Source organism: Camelus bactrianus, chromosome 5 (genome assembly GCF_048773025.1).
Source record: "Camelus bactrianus isolate YW-2024 breed Bactrian camel chromosome 5, ASM4877302v1, whole genome shotgun sequence".
NCBI lineage: Eukaryota > Metazoa > Chordata > Mammalia > Artiodactyla > Camelidae > Camelus > Camelus bactrianus.
In genome coordinates, this window is record NC_133543.1 from 58,039,936 (window position 1) to 58,056,456 (window position 16,521).

The 16,521-nt window shown below is 34.5% G+C and overlaps 1 protein-coding gene across 1 annotated transcript; it reads right to left on the reverse strand.

Annotated features, from left to right (window-relative positions):
• Positions 1–2,004: 2,004 nt before the first annotated feature.
• Positions 2,005–9,894, reverse strand: LOC123618310 (cytochrome c, testis-specific-like). Its single transcript, XM_045520384.2, is given in 2 exon segments — positions 2,005–2,150; positions 9,723–9,894. Coding segments are annotated over 2 exon segments (318 nt in total).
• Positions 9,895–16,521: the final 6,627 nt, after the last annotated feature.

Consider the following 16,521-nt stretch of genomic DNA (forward strand, 5'->3'; position numbering starts at 1 on the left):
TACCACATCATCTGGTAGTCCCTTCAAGTAAATTGATCCTAAGATGGATTTAAGCCTCTCAAAGACAACATATATTCATTCAATGATAAAGACTATAATACAGAATTTTAATTACTGCATTTAGTTGCAAATTTTCCTCCAAATTTTTTCCTATCTAATATTAGAAACACTGCTACCAGCAAAGAGTTATTTATTTTGCTCTTACCAAGATAAACATCAATGTAAAGCAACATTCAACACCTTATCACTAGCTGAACAACTTTTTAATAGACAAAAAAATCTGCTTAATACTTCTCCATTTCCACCCAACTGCCTTTTATCATTTCAGCTCTCCTCATACTATCTTCTTTCTACTACTAGCACTCGTAAGTCAAAAAGTATTTAAACTCCAAACATGAGGACTTTTTGCTCCTTCATGCAATGTGGCTTCTTCTCAGTACCACTAAGTTTATCAGTCAGGGTTGTATAAATCTGAACTGTACTTATCAATATGAATTGAGTTCAAGTTCTTTCTCCCAGAGCTCTATGTCTCATGCAAATTAGGATATGAGGTATGTCACCCAATTCTACATCCCTGCAAACCCAACTCAGCTCTGACACTGGCAAATCCCTAACACATGATGGACTCCCGACAGATGTCACTGCCCTTATCAAAGAACTCCTCCAGAGAGTCACAAGCTCAGCTTTGCTTAAGAGCCCCTCTTGGCCCCCAGGGACATGCTCTCCTATACAAGGAGAATGTCCTCTAGGAGGAGGACATTCTCTCCCACTTGCCAGAAGCATTAAGAGTGACCCCAGGCACGTAGATGATTTAATGGACTGTTCTGGAAAGCACAGCTTTTTCAACTATATTCCCCTCACTCTGGGTACTTTCTGACAGGATATTTTCTCAGTAGTGGTATCTGCTAATAACTTCACTGGCTAACATGTTATCTTTATGGTATGGCAAAAGTCACGAGAATTGGACTAGAAGATCCAAGTTTGCGTTCTAGCATCAATGCAGAACTACAACCTACAGGGTGTTGCTGTAAAGTGGATATGAGATAATGGATACCCTATCCTCACCCATAATGACCCTGACCCTAACCAGTCCATTATCCAGCTCTTCGGTAAGGAAACAGCTTCCTCTTGCACTGGGCCATACCTCTTGGGTGATATAGTACTTGTAGGATTTCACAGCCACTTCTGGGACCATCTCACACCACACAGAGCCACTGTTCCCTTCCACACAGGCCCTGCTGTCATCCTGCCCCACCATGCTTCACCCCCACTTACTGTGAGGTGGTAGGTTTTCCATATTTAGGGTGAGGACTGTTCTTCCTTATTCCTCTCTCAGGGTTCCTGCTATCCCTCCCTGTGGTCCAGCTTTACATAACTCAGGATTGGAAGTAACATAAAAAGATCAAAGCAAAAAGAGTATATGTTACATGATATCAATATTTATTAACATGGGACATGCTTTTCTCCTCTCTAGGCTTTCTTTTATGTCACCTAGGGTCAACAACTTGCTTTTTTTCCTAATAATATTCCTAAGATCAAATATTTGACTTCATTTTCCCTATTTTTTTCTTAAAGCTACCTTAAGTATTCTTTATAATAAAAGGTAAGCATATAACCAAACATAGCTTAATGAAAATTAAACCTAACGTCTGCTACATTTACATTAACATTGCATAGAAATAAGTACGTGGAAGCTATCTCCATCATCAATAGCAGTTGCCAGACTTACATTTTGCACAGGTAGAGACTACTGAAGCACAATAAATTTTAGTTTCCTTCCCTCTCTTCCTCCACCCTGACCTTGTCCACATCCTTAGTAACCACACTCTGAGGGGCATTTGATCAGTAGATTACACACAATCAAAAATATCAACTTTTATTTTAAAATGTTAAACTTACTACAGGCTGATCAAAAAAAGATCAAATATGAATTATTTGAACATGCAATATTTGAAATTGGAAAATTTGGTTTATAACTAATATTTTCTAAGTTGTAAGAGCATTTCATGAAGATGTTGCCTGTTTCAAATACTGAATAAGATCTTCTCTCTCACTCTTCTTTTTAAGACCAGCAAAGACCATTTTAGTTCCAGGGATATATTTCTTTGGGCTCTCCAAATATTCCATCAGAGTCTCCTCTCCCCAGATAACACTTATAAAGGTGAAAATAAGTTTTAAATTTGTGTAGTTACATCTGTAAGGCTTACTTTCTGATGTGACCTACATTTGTGAACAACGATTCCTCTTGGACTCCTAGGAAGACTATTATAACTGGCAATACTTACAGTTTCTGACCTACAAGAAAATTCCAAAATTAGTCTCTGGTGAGCTACTCTTTGGCTTCCTTGTAGAAGTCCAAAGCTGTTTAAGATTCTCTAAGGTACATCAATGAACTACCAACCCAGACACATTGTGCCTAAGCTGTACGCCATCCTCCTAGAATCAGAGTTCCTTCTAGAAAATATCTTCGAGATCACTTAATCCAAACCCTCATTTTGCAGAGGAGTAAACAATGACCCAAAAAAAGGATAACAACTTATCCTAAAATGACAAGGCTACATAGAGTCAAGAACCTGTGACTATAACTCAAATTTCCATGTTTTTCCTGCAAATCATACCAAACTGCCTCTGTCCAGATCTCAATCAAAATTCCTGATTTCAGGAATCCAGTTTTACAATGAGAAACAAAGGTTGCCTCTGACTTTTTTCCTTTCTAAAACCAGTTGAAAAGAACATAAACAGAGAAACAGAAATGCTAACTCCAGTTTCAAAAAAAAATCTGAGGAAGTACCTATATCCCCAAACTTGATACAATTAGAAGACTACCAAGGACATAAAACCTGGACCAGAGTGAAAGGACACCTCCTGTCACTAATGATTTCAAAAGAAGAAGACAAAAGTTCTCCAAAGTAGGTGACAAATCATGAGGGACAGAGTTATAACCCTGTTTGGAGCAAAAAGAATAGAATGTATACTGGCTTGCTGTGAAAGTCTCCCTAAATTCATTTTGACACCATGGGGGGGCAGGGGAGCCAGGATTAAAGAAGAAAACACAGGCATGCCATCTTTAAAAGAAAGATTCTATCTTATTACAGGATAAAAGAGAAACTTAAGGTGTTGGATAACCCTACAGCTGCCGGTCTTTGTCAACTAAAGAGGCAAATAACCCCCCAACAAACATACACATGTACACAAATCTCTAACACATAACTGTGTTATAACTAATTGGAACACTCAGATTCTCTCTCTTAGGAAGAATTGTCTTCATCAAAAGAAGAGTAATAGTCAAAAAGGAATCAGCACAAAAGAGTATTGAAAACACATACACACAACATACACACACATAACAGAAAAGAATATAAAAAACAAAAGTTAAACGAAAAATACACATCAGAAATTATATACATTAAGCAGATAAAAACCATGAGCAATTTCCATGGACTCAAAAAAGGTCTTTATGAATCAAGGGCTTATAGCAGAGCTACAAAGGTTCAAGGACAAAATGATAAAACAAAAAGACATAAATGACAGCAGAAAGAATAGATGCTGATAGCACAATCAGTCTTGAAAATATTGATAAAAACAAAATGAAAAGCTTGAACAATCAAGGAAAATACCAGATATAGAAGATATTTAGACAAAAGATATCCAAAATATGCACAATTGATGGCCCAAGTAAGATTTCCTAAACAAATAAATGAAATACTATAAAATTATTAAAACATATAACTCAAGAAAATTTTCAAAAATAAAAGTCTTAAATCTACCAGTTGGAAGAATGCATTCCCAGGAAAATATGAAATAGATCAATCAAGGCTTACAAATAGCCTACTAAATTACTAAATTTCAGTAAGATTTTTACTGAAACTTAGAGGGAATAGAATAAAAATAAAACCAAGTAATTTATAATGAAAAACAATCAGCTTCAGATTTCTCCAAAGAATAATTCAAAACGAAGCATACAAAATCCTGAGGAATTAGAAGGGCCATCCAATTATTTTATGTCTAGCCAAAATATTCAAGGGCAATGGGAATCCATAGATGTTTTCAAATGTCAAAGAACTAGGGTAAAATGGTTCTAATAATTCTTTCTTGGCATAACTACTGATAGGTAATTTTCCACCAACCAAAAGATAAACACAGACACTATGGTAAAAGCTGGGAAAATGCACTAATACAATTTAAATGCAGGACAAATGTTAAAGCAAATATGGTAATTAGAGTCACATAGGATATAAATTATATATATATAATATATATTATATTATACATATATCATGTCAGAGTAGAAATAACAATGTAAGTAGTAAGAGTTAAGAGACAGTATGAAAAAATGGGATGTTGTATAACTACTTTGATTTTCTCATCCTTCACAGTGAAGAATGAACAGATCTTGCTTAAAGTAGATAAATAATAGAGGCATTTAACTTAAAGTATAAATGTAGCCACTAAAATTATAAAGAATAATATTACCATTAAAAATTAGTTGGTAAAGGGAAAGGAATAGGGGAGAACAGGGAGACGTGAACATACATAATTTCCTATTACTCATACTGGGACGTACCCTTCTGAACTATTTGAATTTTCATATAATGTACATGGATTTCAAAATATTTTTTAAGTTATTAGTACATTTATGATTTGATGTGTGCTATTGCCTCTTTAACAGATTTGACAGGACAAAAGGCAAAAGATAAAGATTAATTTCTTATAATAAATTAGTTTAGCAAATATGTTAATCCCATGATATAATTTAAAGGTCCAACAAGACTTGAGTTTGAATCTTAGTTGTATCATTTGTTAGCATAGAACCCTCAGCAAATCATGAGTTAATTTAAATAATTTGTTCCTAAAACCTACTTCAATTATCACTGACCCAAAAATGCAAATAGCATATAGTAATTCAACAATACCTATAAAGTATTATTCTCAAAAGAAAAATTTTATCCGTTTACTGATGTTTTTCAAAAAAACAACATAGGTGCTAAACATCACTAATCATTAGGAAAATGCAAACCAAGACCACCAGGAGATACCATGTTACACACCTTAGGAAAGCAATTATCAACAAACAGACAAAAATCAAAATAACAAGTGCTATCTGGGATGTGGAAAAATTGGAACCTTCTGTATTGCTGGTGGGAACATAAAATGATACAGCCTCTGGAAAATAGTACACTTATTTCTCAAAAAATTAAACACAGAATTATCATGATTCAGCAATTCCATTTCTGGGTACTGCACCCAAAGGAAGTGAAAGCAGGGACAAATATTTGTACACCCATGTTCACAGAACATTATTCACAATAGCCAAAATTGTAAGCAATCAGAGCGTCCACTGATAGATAAATAAAGAAGATGTGGTATATACATACAATGGAATATCACTCAGCCTTTAAATGGATGGAAATTATGACACATGGTACAGCATGAATGACCCTGAACATTTTATGCTAGGTGAAATAAGCTAGTCACAAGAAGACAAGTACTATATGATTACATTTATATAAGGTATTTAGAGTAGTCAAATGCAGAGACATAAAGTAGAATGATGATTTCCAGAATCTGTGTAATGGCTACAAAGTTTTAGTTTGGGAAGATAAAAAAGTTCTGGAGATGGACAGTAGTTACAGCTGCAGAACAATGTAAATGTGCTTAATTCTACAGAACTGTACATTTAACATGGTTAAAGGTCTTCTGCACATTTTTGGATTGGATTGTTTGGTTTTTTTGATACTAAGTTATATAAGCTACTTATATATTCTGAAAATTAAGCCCTTGTCAGTCACATCATTTGCAAATATTTTCTCCCATTCTCCAGTGAAGACATACAAATGGCCAATAGGCACATGAAAAAATGCTCAATATCACTAATTATCAGAGAAATGCAAATCAAAACTAGAATGAAGTATCACCTTGCACCAGTCAGAATGGCCATCATTAAAAAGTCCACAAACAATAAATGTTGGAGAGAGTGTGGAGAAAAGGGAACCCTCCTGCACTTTGGTGGGAATGTAGTCTGGCGCAGCCATTATGGAAAACAGTATGTAGAGTCCTCAATAAACTGAAAAGAGACTTACCATATGATCCAGCAGCCCCATTCCTGGGCATATATTCAGAGGGAACTCTAACTGAAAAGACACATTACATGCACCCCAATGTTCATAGCAGCATTATTTACAAGAGCCAAGACATGGAAACAACCTAAATGAACCCTTCTTTTGACAGTGTGCACTCAAAAAAGAAAAAATAGTGCACAAGATGCCAACTCCCCTTATTAAATCCTTCTCCTATAACAAGGTGTGCAAAGCTTAATCAGATAAAGTATTTTAGTCTATACAAGCACTATAAAACCCATTAAGAAATTTCAAAATACTAAATTCACGTTACTTATGAAGAGGACTTACAACTGCAAATAATCTATATTTAAAACTTTCCCAAAGACATCATAAGAAAATGCACACCAATTTCCCTTATGCAAAGATCCTCAACAAAATAGTAGCAAGCTAAATTCAACAACATTGTTAAAAGAATTAAATATCATGACAAAGTAGGATTTATCCAAGGAATGCAATAACAGTTCAACATCAGAAAATCAATATAATACACCATGTTAATAGAACTGGGAAAAAAACATGATTATCTCAAAGATGCATTTGACAAAATCCAACACCTTTTCATGCTAAAAACATTCAACAAACTAGGAATAGAAGGAACCTTGCTTAATATGAAAAATAGGACTTATGAAAAACCCACACCTAGTACCATATTCAAGGTAAAAAACTAAAACCTTTGCCCCTAATATCAGGAACAAGACAAAGATGCTCACTTTTACCAGTACATTCAGAAATCTACTGGAAGTGCTAGCCAGAGCAATTAGGGAAGAATAAGGAATAAAAGCCACCCAAATTAAAAGGAAGAAATAAAATTATGTCTATTCACAGATGACGTAATTCTGTATACAGAAAATCCTCAAGAATCCACAAAAAAAATCTAGAGCTAGTAAGTGAATTTAGCAAAGTTGCACGGTACAAGATCAACATAAAAAGATCAGTTGTGTTTCTACATACAAGCAATGAACAATCTGAAAAAAAAAATTTTAATTGTTTATAATAGTATCTAAAAGAATAAAATATGTAGGAATACATTTAACAAAGGACATAAAAGACTTGTACACTGAAAGTTACAAAACATTGCTAAAAGAAATTTAAGAAGACCTAAATAAATGGAAAGGTACCCTATGTTCATAGAATAGAAGGTTAATCCTATTAAAATGACAATACTCCCCAAAGCAATGTACAGATACAATGCAATCTCTATCAAAATTTCATAGGCCTTTTTTTTGCAGAAATGGAAAAGGTAATCTTCAAACTCATGGAATTGCAAAGGGCCCTGAATAGCCAAAACAATACTGAAAAATAAAAACAAAGTTGGAGGGCCATTATTTCCCAATTTCAAAACTTACTACAAAGCTACAGTAACCAAAACAGTGTGGTACTGGTGTAAGTATACATATACAGACAAATAAATGAAAAATAATTGAAAGTCCAGAAGTAAACCCTAACATATAGCCAATTAATTTTCAGCAAGAGTGTAAAGACCATTCAACTGTGAAAGAATCTCTTCAACAAACAGTGCTAGGACAACTAGATAATCATATGCAAAAGAGTGAAATTGGACCACTACTTCACTCCATATAAAAAATTAGTGATAATTAATTCTGGTTAGTTAAAAGTGGGTCAGTGACCTAAATATAAGAGCTAAAACTATAAAACTAATAGAAGAAACATAGGATAAATATTTATGACCTTAAATTTGGTGATGGACTATTAGATTTAACATACAAAGCAGAAGAAACATAAACAACAAAAGTAGATAAATGGGCTTCATACAAATTAAAAATGACTGTGTATCAAAAGATATAATTTTTAAAAAATAAAGATTTTTTAAGTCTACAAAATAAGAGAAAACATTTGCAAATCACTTACTTGATAAGGGTTTAGTGTCCAGAATACATAAAGAACTCATATAACTCAGCAAGCAAATGACAAATAACCCAAATAAAAAATTTCACATAATATAAGTAAGCATTTTTCTAAAGAAAATATACAAACGGCCAACAAGCATATGAAACAATGTTCAACATTAAGGATCATTAAAGAAATACAAAGCAAACTCATCAAACATTACCTCATATCCACTAAGATGGCAATTAAAAAAGAAAAACAAAAAATAACAAGTGTTGGTGAGCATAGGAGAAATAAGAATCCTCCTACATCACTGATGGGAAAGTAAAATGGTACATCCACTGTGGAAACAGTTTGATTTTTCTTCAAAAAGTTAAACATAGTTAACTGACCTAGTAATTCCACTCCTAGGTATAGATCCAAAATAACTGAAAACAGAAACTCAAACACTTTTTCACAAATGTTCATAGTAGCACTATTCATAATAGGTAAAAGGTGGAAACATCAGCTGATTAATGGATAAACAAACTGTATTATATACACACAATGGAAGATTACTCAGCCCTAAAAAAGGAATGAAGTACTGATACATGCTTCAGCGTCAATGAAACTTGAAAATATTATGCTAAGTGAAAGAATCAGGCACAAAAGGTCATATATTATATGATTCTTTTTATATGAAATATCCAGAGTAGGTAAATTCATAGAGACAAAGATTAGTGGTTGCCAAAGGCTAGGGGTAGGAGAATATGGGGAGTGGTTACTTAATGTGTACAGGGGTTTCTTCACGGATAATGAAAAAGTTTTGAAACTACAGAGAGGTGGTGTTTGTACAATACTGTGAATGCACTAAAATGTTACTGAATTTTACATTTTAAAATGGCTAACTATATGTTATGTGAATTTCATTTCAATTAGAAAAAAAGAGAAATGAGGGGAGGATACAGCTCAAATGGTAGAGTGCATGCTTAGCATGCACGAGGTCCTGGGTTCAATCTCCAGTACCTCCTCTAAAACTAAATAAATAAACCTAATTATCTCCCTCCCCACCTAAAAAATAAAAAATAAATAAAAAATAGAATTAAAAAAATGTTTTTAAGAAATAAAAAATAAAATAAAATATAAACCATTCCAAACTGTAGTGTAGTAGTGATCTGAAATTTGGGTCTGCGAGAAATGCTGGGATCCCAAGAACAGTTCAAAAAATAGTTGTACCCTATTTTTAAATGAATACTAACTATATGTATAGATAGATATATAGATATTTCTAGGAGTAATAAATTGCTTTGCAATATATTAGTCTTTGCAATCATTTTTAATTTCAACCCTAAAATTAATTGTCATCTACACACCTTCCACCAAGAAAGAAAAGACTGAATATACTTTTCAAACTATATAACATTCCCCACACCCCACTAAGAATCACCACTAGAAATAGAAAATTACCATTATGCCAATAAAACATAATTTGATTTTCAAATTTAGCTCATGCCTTTTCAAGATAAATGTACTGCATAAAATGAAATTCCTTGTATAGGCAAAAAACCTATGCCACAGAGGATTGCTAATTTCTCTGATCAAAAACCGGACCAATCATCCAAACACAGATCTTATGATATAAATCAGTATTTCCATAATATAAACATGTGGATTTTATTTTTAATGCTGCAAATCAGGAAATTCTTATAATATCAAATCATGTGCTTTCTTCTTTGCTACAAAGTTTCTGGTTCTCTCCCACAACTGCCTAGTTTTTACTTTTGTTTTTGTTTGCATCGGAATAAGAAAATCCTGGTGCTTGTCCTGTTTTTCTGCCAAAAAGGCCGCAGAGATTTGGACTGGTCTTATGTTTTCCACCTCTTTCCACTGTGTGGCACTAAGCACATTTTTGAACAAAGATCTTCTTGCCTGCCTCAGCATCTCCCATTTTGTTCTGCAATGAAAATTAAGCCACAGACCAAAGAAAGTATCAGATTTGTAAAGCTAGACAAAAAGGAATTTCATCACTGTGAGGTAAATACTAACGATATTAAACAAAAATATAATTTAAAGCACACATGCTTTAAAATCTGAGTGCTCAAAAATACAAACACATAGCATCCAACTTTATGAAGACTTAATCATCTTATTTATCACATTTATTTTAAATTTCTAGCTATAGCAACTTCAGAAACTATAGCTATTGGTATAAGCCTGGTTTTATTTCAGCCTTCAAACAATTATAATAATTTATCTAGGTCAACGATATTCTATTTTTTTCTCACTTCCAAAAAGTGCACGTGCAAAAAATGATGTGAAGCATATAGGTCTAAATTGGTATCCCCTTACTTAGAAATAAGGATAAAACAAATTGGAAAGGTGATTAAATATAATATTATAAGTACTTAAGTGCCTGCAATACTACACAGAACTATAAAATAAAAAACTATACAGAAAAGAGGTCACAGCAAGCTACATGTAATACATAATTTCCTATTTACTTTACACTCTCAGCTGTAAACAAATGATCAGACCAGATCAAGCATTACCTGAGAGCAATCAAATAACACTAGGAGTTCAGTCAGCATTAGTGCATATAGTGAAAAAATACATGGTTCTAAGTAGGGAAGATTTTATTATGTGGTGATAAATACATACAATAAATTTTGTATAAAGATATTTTGGTTAAGACTGGCAAAAACTCTGTTATGTACCTAAATAAATGCTCCTCCATCTAAAATGATTAAAATAATTAAAATTATAATAATTTTAACTTATTGAAAAAGTGTAGTTTGAAATGCTAATGAATGCAATACCTGGGTTTTGTTTTCCTACAGTTTGTGTTCTTTGAAGTACGGGTGTTGGGGAGGTGGGAGTGGGGATGGAATTCAGCATAAGAGTTACCATTACAGAAATTACGATAATACCTAATTCTTTGACAGTACATCTATAAGCACATTTTTATCTTCATAACTCAGTTGAGAAATAGAAAATATTTGTGTTATTCTGACAATATTGAAAAACAATACTGTTTAACTCTATTACTCACAGAGAGGCTAGTACTTCATATACAGTAAACTGCAAAATTATTATCTTCCTAATTTTTTAATATCTAAGTAAAAACTCAAAACAGTGTCAATAATCCACTTAAAGGTAAGATAGAAGTTTTCTTTGGGCAGTATCCGAACAACTCAGCTGTTAAAGTGTTTAGGTCTGATAAAAGGGGGAGTAAGAAAACACATTTTACCCAAGAGAAATTTACTTTAAAATTCCAAACTTCAATCAAAACGCTGCATTCAGTTTCTACCTATGTGAGTTTTATCAACCGTCTGTATAGATACAGAATTCATTGAGCCTTTGCTCAGAACAGGGACCACAGTAAGGAAAATTTTAGTCACAAAAACAAATTTATGGCCTTTTAGCAAAATGCACTCACTATAAGAATAAAGTTTATATAATATAAAAACAAAATGTCATCTCAGTACTAGTTAAAGAAAATTTCCAGTTTTTATATAAAGCAGAAAAATCAGATTGATTGTTATACCAATTAAATTTTACCAGTAATTCAGGAAACTAGACTTTTTTTAAAAGGGAAAAAACAGAAACTTTTTTTTACTTATGCAGATTTAACATGCAAGTCAGTTATAAGAAAATATCCACTGTCCCTGTTCAGACTACCAGTACTTAACACAATTAAAACACTCACTACTGCCATCTTTAATCACTGCTGTGCCAATATCTATGACCTTCTTTAAAGTTCATTAAAACCAGTAAATTCAACAAAGGCAGCAAAGGAAGGGACAAGAAAACTAGGAAGGATATCAAGGGAATTCCTTTTGTCTCGTAATCACTTGGCACTAGGATTTAGTAATTAAGTAAATCTCACTAAAATAAGCAAAGATGTAACATCTAGTATGAGAATGACTGCTCATTCAAAAAGGAAGTAATTCTAAAGCTAAATAGACCAGGATAACAGTAACAAACACACATGCTTACTATATGCCAGGCATAGTCTAAGCCCTTTATATATTATTGTTTTTAATCCTCACACCAGCCAAGTGAGAAAGATACTATTAATATCTCTACTTTTACAGACAAGGAAAATAAAGCACATAGAGGTTGAGATGCTTGTTTAAAGTAACAAGTTGGTGAGAAGTACAGAGAGATGGTGAAAGGTAAGAGAAAGAGCAATATAAAATCTATAACCCTTTTAAGAGTAATCTAGGCAACCCGGTGTTGAACACACCGTATGACACATTGCAGATACTTAACTGTGTGAGCGTACTTAAAGAGGAGTGAGAAACTTTTTAATACTGGTACCTACAATCACTGTCATTTCTAACTTTGCCTGTAAAAAGAGGAATGTGGTAAAAACAAGACACCATTAAATGTTTTAAAGTTTGCAAAACCCACATAACTGTAGTGATGAAAGGAGGGGAAGCTCACTAGGCTGTTTTAAGAATGATTACTACATAGACTAAAAAAAAATTAAGTGAGATTCTGCATGTTGTAGTGAATAAAGTACTGAAGTAGAGTGCATCACAATGACGTGACCGTGGGTAAATCACTTCGAGTCCACGAACACACCCTTCCCCCCAGGTGTCTACAGCCTTTCCCCCCTTCTAAACTGCTGTCCTGGAACCTCTAATCCAGCTTTCCAACTCCCAATCTGGGCTATTCCATGCCACATCCATTTGGAAGCTGACTTCTGCCAACCAAGGGCTGAAGATTGTACTGTGAATCAGCCCCACCCAGAAATCACAGAGGCTGCAAAGACGCCTCTTGATAGAAATAGTTTTCTGTTGCACTTACGGACATCCAGGACCCACCATGCTGGGGCTAAGGCGAGCTTCTTACTAGCCGGATGGTTGGAAACTCCTCCCTGGGCGAAGCCAGGCTCAAATTGCATTGTGGCCCATAACCAGTGCTCAGACCACACAAGTGCCCGGCCCACTGCCCCCTAGCTAGTCCCATACTTACCACAGGGCCAGTGGCTCCGTCCTCCGCCTCCCCAGAGAACCCTTAGAGTCACTGCACTGCGCCCCAACTTCAAGGCTGGCGGTCCTGCTGTAGCGCCTCAAAGACTAGCACCTCACGCCGAGCCCGCATGTGCTTCCGGTGGACGTTAGCCAATGGCAGGCCAGGCTCCATCGGCGCTGCCGATTGGCCCCCAAATCCCGCAGGATCGCAACTCTCGCAGGAACTTAGAGCCTCGCACCGCCAAGCTGTCGCTGGCTGGCAAAATGTGACAGAGTGAGTATCCTTCCAGCGTAATAGTCCCAAGCCTATTTATCTGTGTATATTCACCACATGTACCAGTCTTACTTGAGGTAGGAACTCAACGTTTTACGAAAGGTCCATTAGTATTTGATTGCAGGAATCAAATCACGTCAACGAAATAATGAAATAAGCGCTTACTATGGGCAAGACACTGTGCCAAGCAACTTGGAAGGACAAACTGAACTGCAGCTCCAATTTTCTGTGAGTTATAATCCAGTGGAGGCAAGATTTAAATACATAAACAATTATAGCATTATAAATAAGCTGCATTAAAAAAAAAAAAAAAGAACTGACAGCGAGGGGGCAAGCTGCTTGTTACTGGCCAAAAGAGCAGAATAGAGTATGAATAGAAACGGAGACAGAATGAGTCCTGAAAGAGCAAAGGAGGGAGGTGTGAGGAAAGACGAGGATATTGAAGATAGACAAGTGAAAAAGTCAAAGCTGTGTCTAGGAAAATGTGAGAAGATAAAGTTGTTTACCTGTGGTTACATAATTAATTCAGGGAGACTTGAGTAGTAAGTCTGTAACGGAGAAATAGGAATGTTAAAATAATTTAATTTATTAAATTTTGTGTATTAGGTAAATGGGAGATTCTAGTTCTCTAGACATGTCCAATACAGCTTTCTTACATGATGGAAGTGTTCAATGTGGATGCTACTATCCGCAAGTAGCTTTGAACACTTGAGGTGTGGCTAATGTGACTGAGTAACTGTATTTTTTATTATTTTAATTAGAGTTAATTTTAATTAGTTTTATTAATTTTATTTTAATTTAAATAGCCACAATTACCAGATGGTTGAATGAAACTATATAAGTGGTACTTATGTGTTCTGCCCTATGAGCTACATATTTAAAAGACATATGTCATCAAATTGAGTCAAAAGGACCAGGTATACTGGGAAAAAAAGTAATGTTAAGTATTATTCTCAAACTCAAACAAAGACACGTAAACTCAAGGGAAAAAAAGAAGACTACCATTTCTTGAGTGCCTACCATATGCCAGGCTAGGTGCCTGGATACCTTATCAGTAGCCAGTAGCCTTACAGATGGGAAGAATAGAGATGGTATTCATACAGAACAGTCTGAAAGTTTCTAATTGATCACCGATAAATATCAGCAGTAAAATCTATTAAAAATTTGCAAATAAAGCAAAACATTTTTACTTAAATATAATGAATGAAGACTAATAACAATAACCAGTAAGCCTCCTTGTAATTAGATGATAGCTCAGAGAAAGTTTGTAAAACAACAAGAATTTACTATTTTATCCTTTCATTTCAAAAATAAGTTACAAAGGTGGAGGATATAGCTCAGTGGTAGAGTACGTGCTTAGCATGCACAAAGTCCTGGGTTCAATCCCCAGTACCTCCATTAAAAAAGTTATAATATCATCTGTTGTTTAAAAAAATTAATAAGAATTGCAGAAGAAAAAATTTCAAGGGAAATATGACTTTCATGTGAAATAAATGTGTCTATCATTCTAATAATTGTGCATTATAGACTACATGTTCTGACTTAATTCAATCTGCAAATGCCCAGCACATCTTTAATGTAAGACCAATTAATATTCATTCTTTCAAACCTCAGAATTTTTAGCTATTTCAGTTACATGTGATTCATGTTCAAATATGATTTGATATAATTTGAAACATAACAAATCTGTCATTGAGTGAAGAAAATGTTCTAGAACTGTGGTGATAGTTGCACAACTCTGAATACTAAAAACCATTTAACTGACCACTTTAAATGGGTGAGTTGTATGATATTTGAACTATATCTCAATATGTCTGTTTAAAATAAATAGATAAGTCAAAGAAAAAATGTTTACTGTATTTTAGAAACTTATAATTAAAGTTCTTATTTTCCTTGAATATATGGTATTTCACATAATTAGATGGTAAAGAATTGTTGCTTTCCCAGCATTTCCCAAGATTTCTGAACCTGGTTTTGTTTCATATAATCTTTTATCCCTCCTAAAATAAAATTAACTGCTCTGGAAACATATACTGCTGTAAAATTTTCAGGATACCAATCAGCAATCTTGTTCTACGAAGAACAGAAATTTCCCAGTCAGTGCAGTTTAAGAAAATTATACATTTTCCACTAGATGGCACTGGCGTTCAAATAGTATTGCTAGAATCTGCGCTTTCTTCACATCAATAAAATTATTACATTACCACGTTGTTTTCATTCACTTTGATTGGTCTGGGTAAGATAAAGAAAAGCAGAAAGTTAAGGTACTTCCTTGACATGCTAAGTTCTAGGGTAAAGAGAGTCCTCATTTTATGGATGCAGAATGTAATGCAAGGAGAATATCACAATCTTGTGCTAAAGCCATGGTGAGAACCTCAAATCCCTAACTGTTAGCTGCCATCATACAACTACACCATATCAAGAGTCGGGTAGTGGACACCATAGTCAAAGTGGACAAGAAAATTAATCTCTATTTTGCATTGTACACATATTATCTCATTTGATCCCTAAACTATTAGCTCCATATGTATTATCTCATGTCACCCTAACTATACAAGGCCAATCTATTAACTTCATGAGGCAAGGAGAGTGATCATTTTGTTTAATACTATATCACTTAAATATAGCACAGTGCCCAACATAAGTAGACAGGGGAGAATATTTCTTGCTTAATAAAATGGGTGAATTAATTAAGCAAGCTTCACAACTACACCATTTAGTAGGTAATATTATTTATACTTTACAGTTGAGGAAACTAAAGTTGGAAATTTGAAGTATTTTGTCCAAGCTCATTTAACACAATCTGATATTACTTTGCATTATGTATTTTCATGTAAGACTTCCACAATAGAAAAAAAGCTCTCTGAGAGCAGGCATTATGTTCTTCTTTTTCCCCATTGTATGTCTAGCTCCTTGCACAGAGCCTGGCTCACCGTTAGCACACAATAAACAGTATTAATCTGTTTGCGTTCATAGCAACCCAGGTCTTAGCAGCCTGGACTTGAACATTTAAGGAGCTCTGCTCCTGGGCCATTTTCTAGTTTATTCCTTTCACTTCATTCCAGTGCCACTGCCTTGGTTCTGGATTTCTGCTAGTTTTATGAGGACCTCTCCTCAAGGCCCATTAATCAGAAGCCTTAGAAGTCATAGAAATTTCCCACTTTGCTTGCACCTTAGGATTTCGTCTAGTTCCACGGCTGCACAATGCATTCTTTTTGCCCTCAAACCACCCACGGGTGCTTGTGGGAGTTGAGTAGATCAGCAGATGGAGTTGGTTCTGTTTTGGGCTTTTTAATTTGTATCTCTATTTCCTTTTGCTATT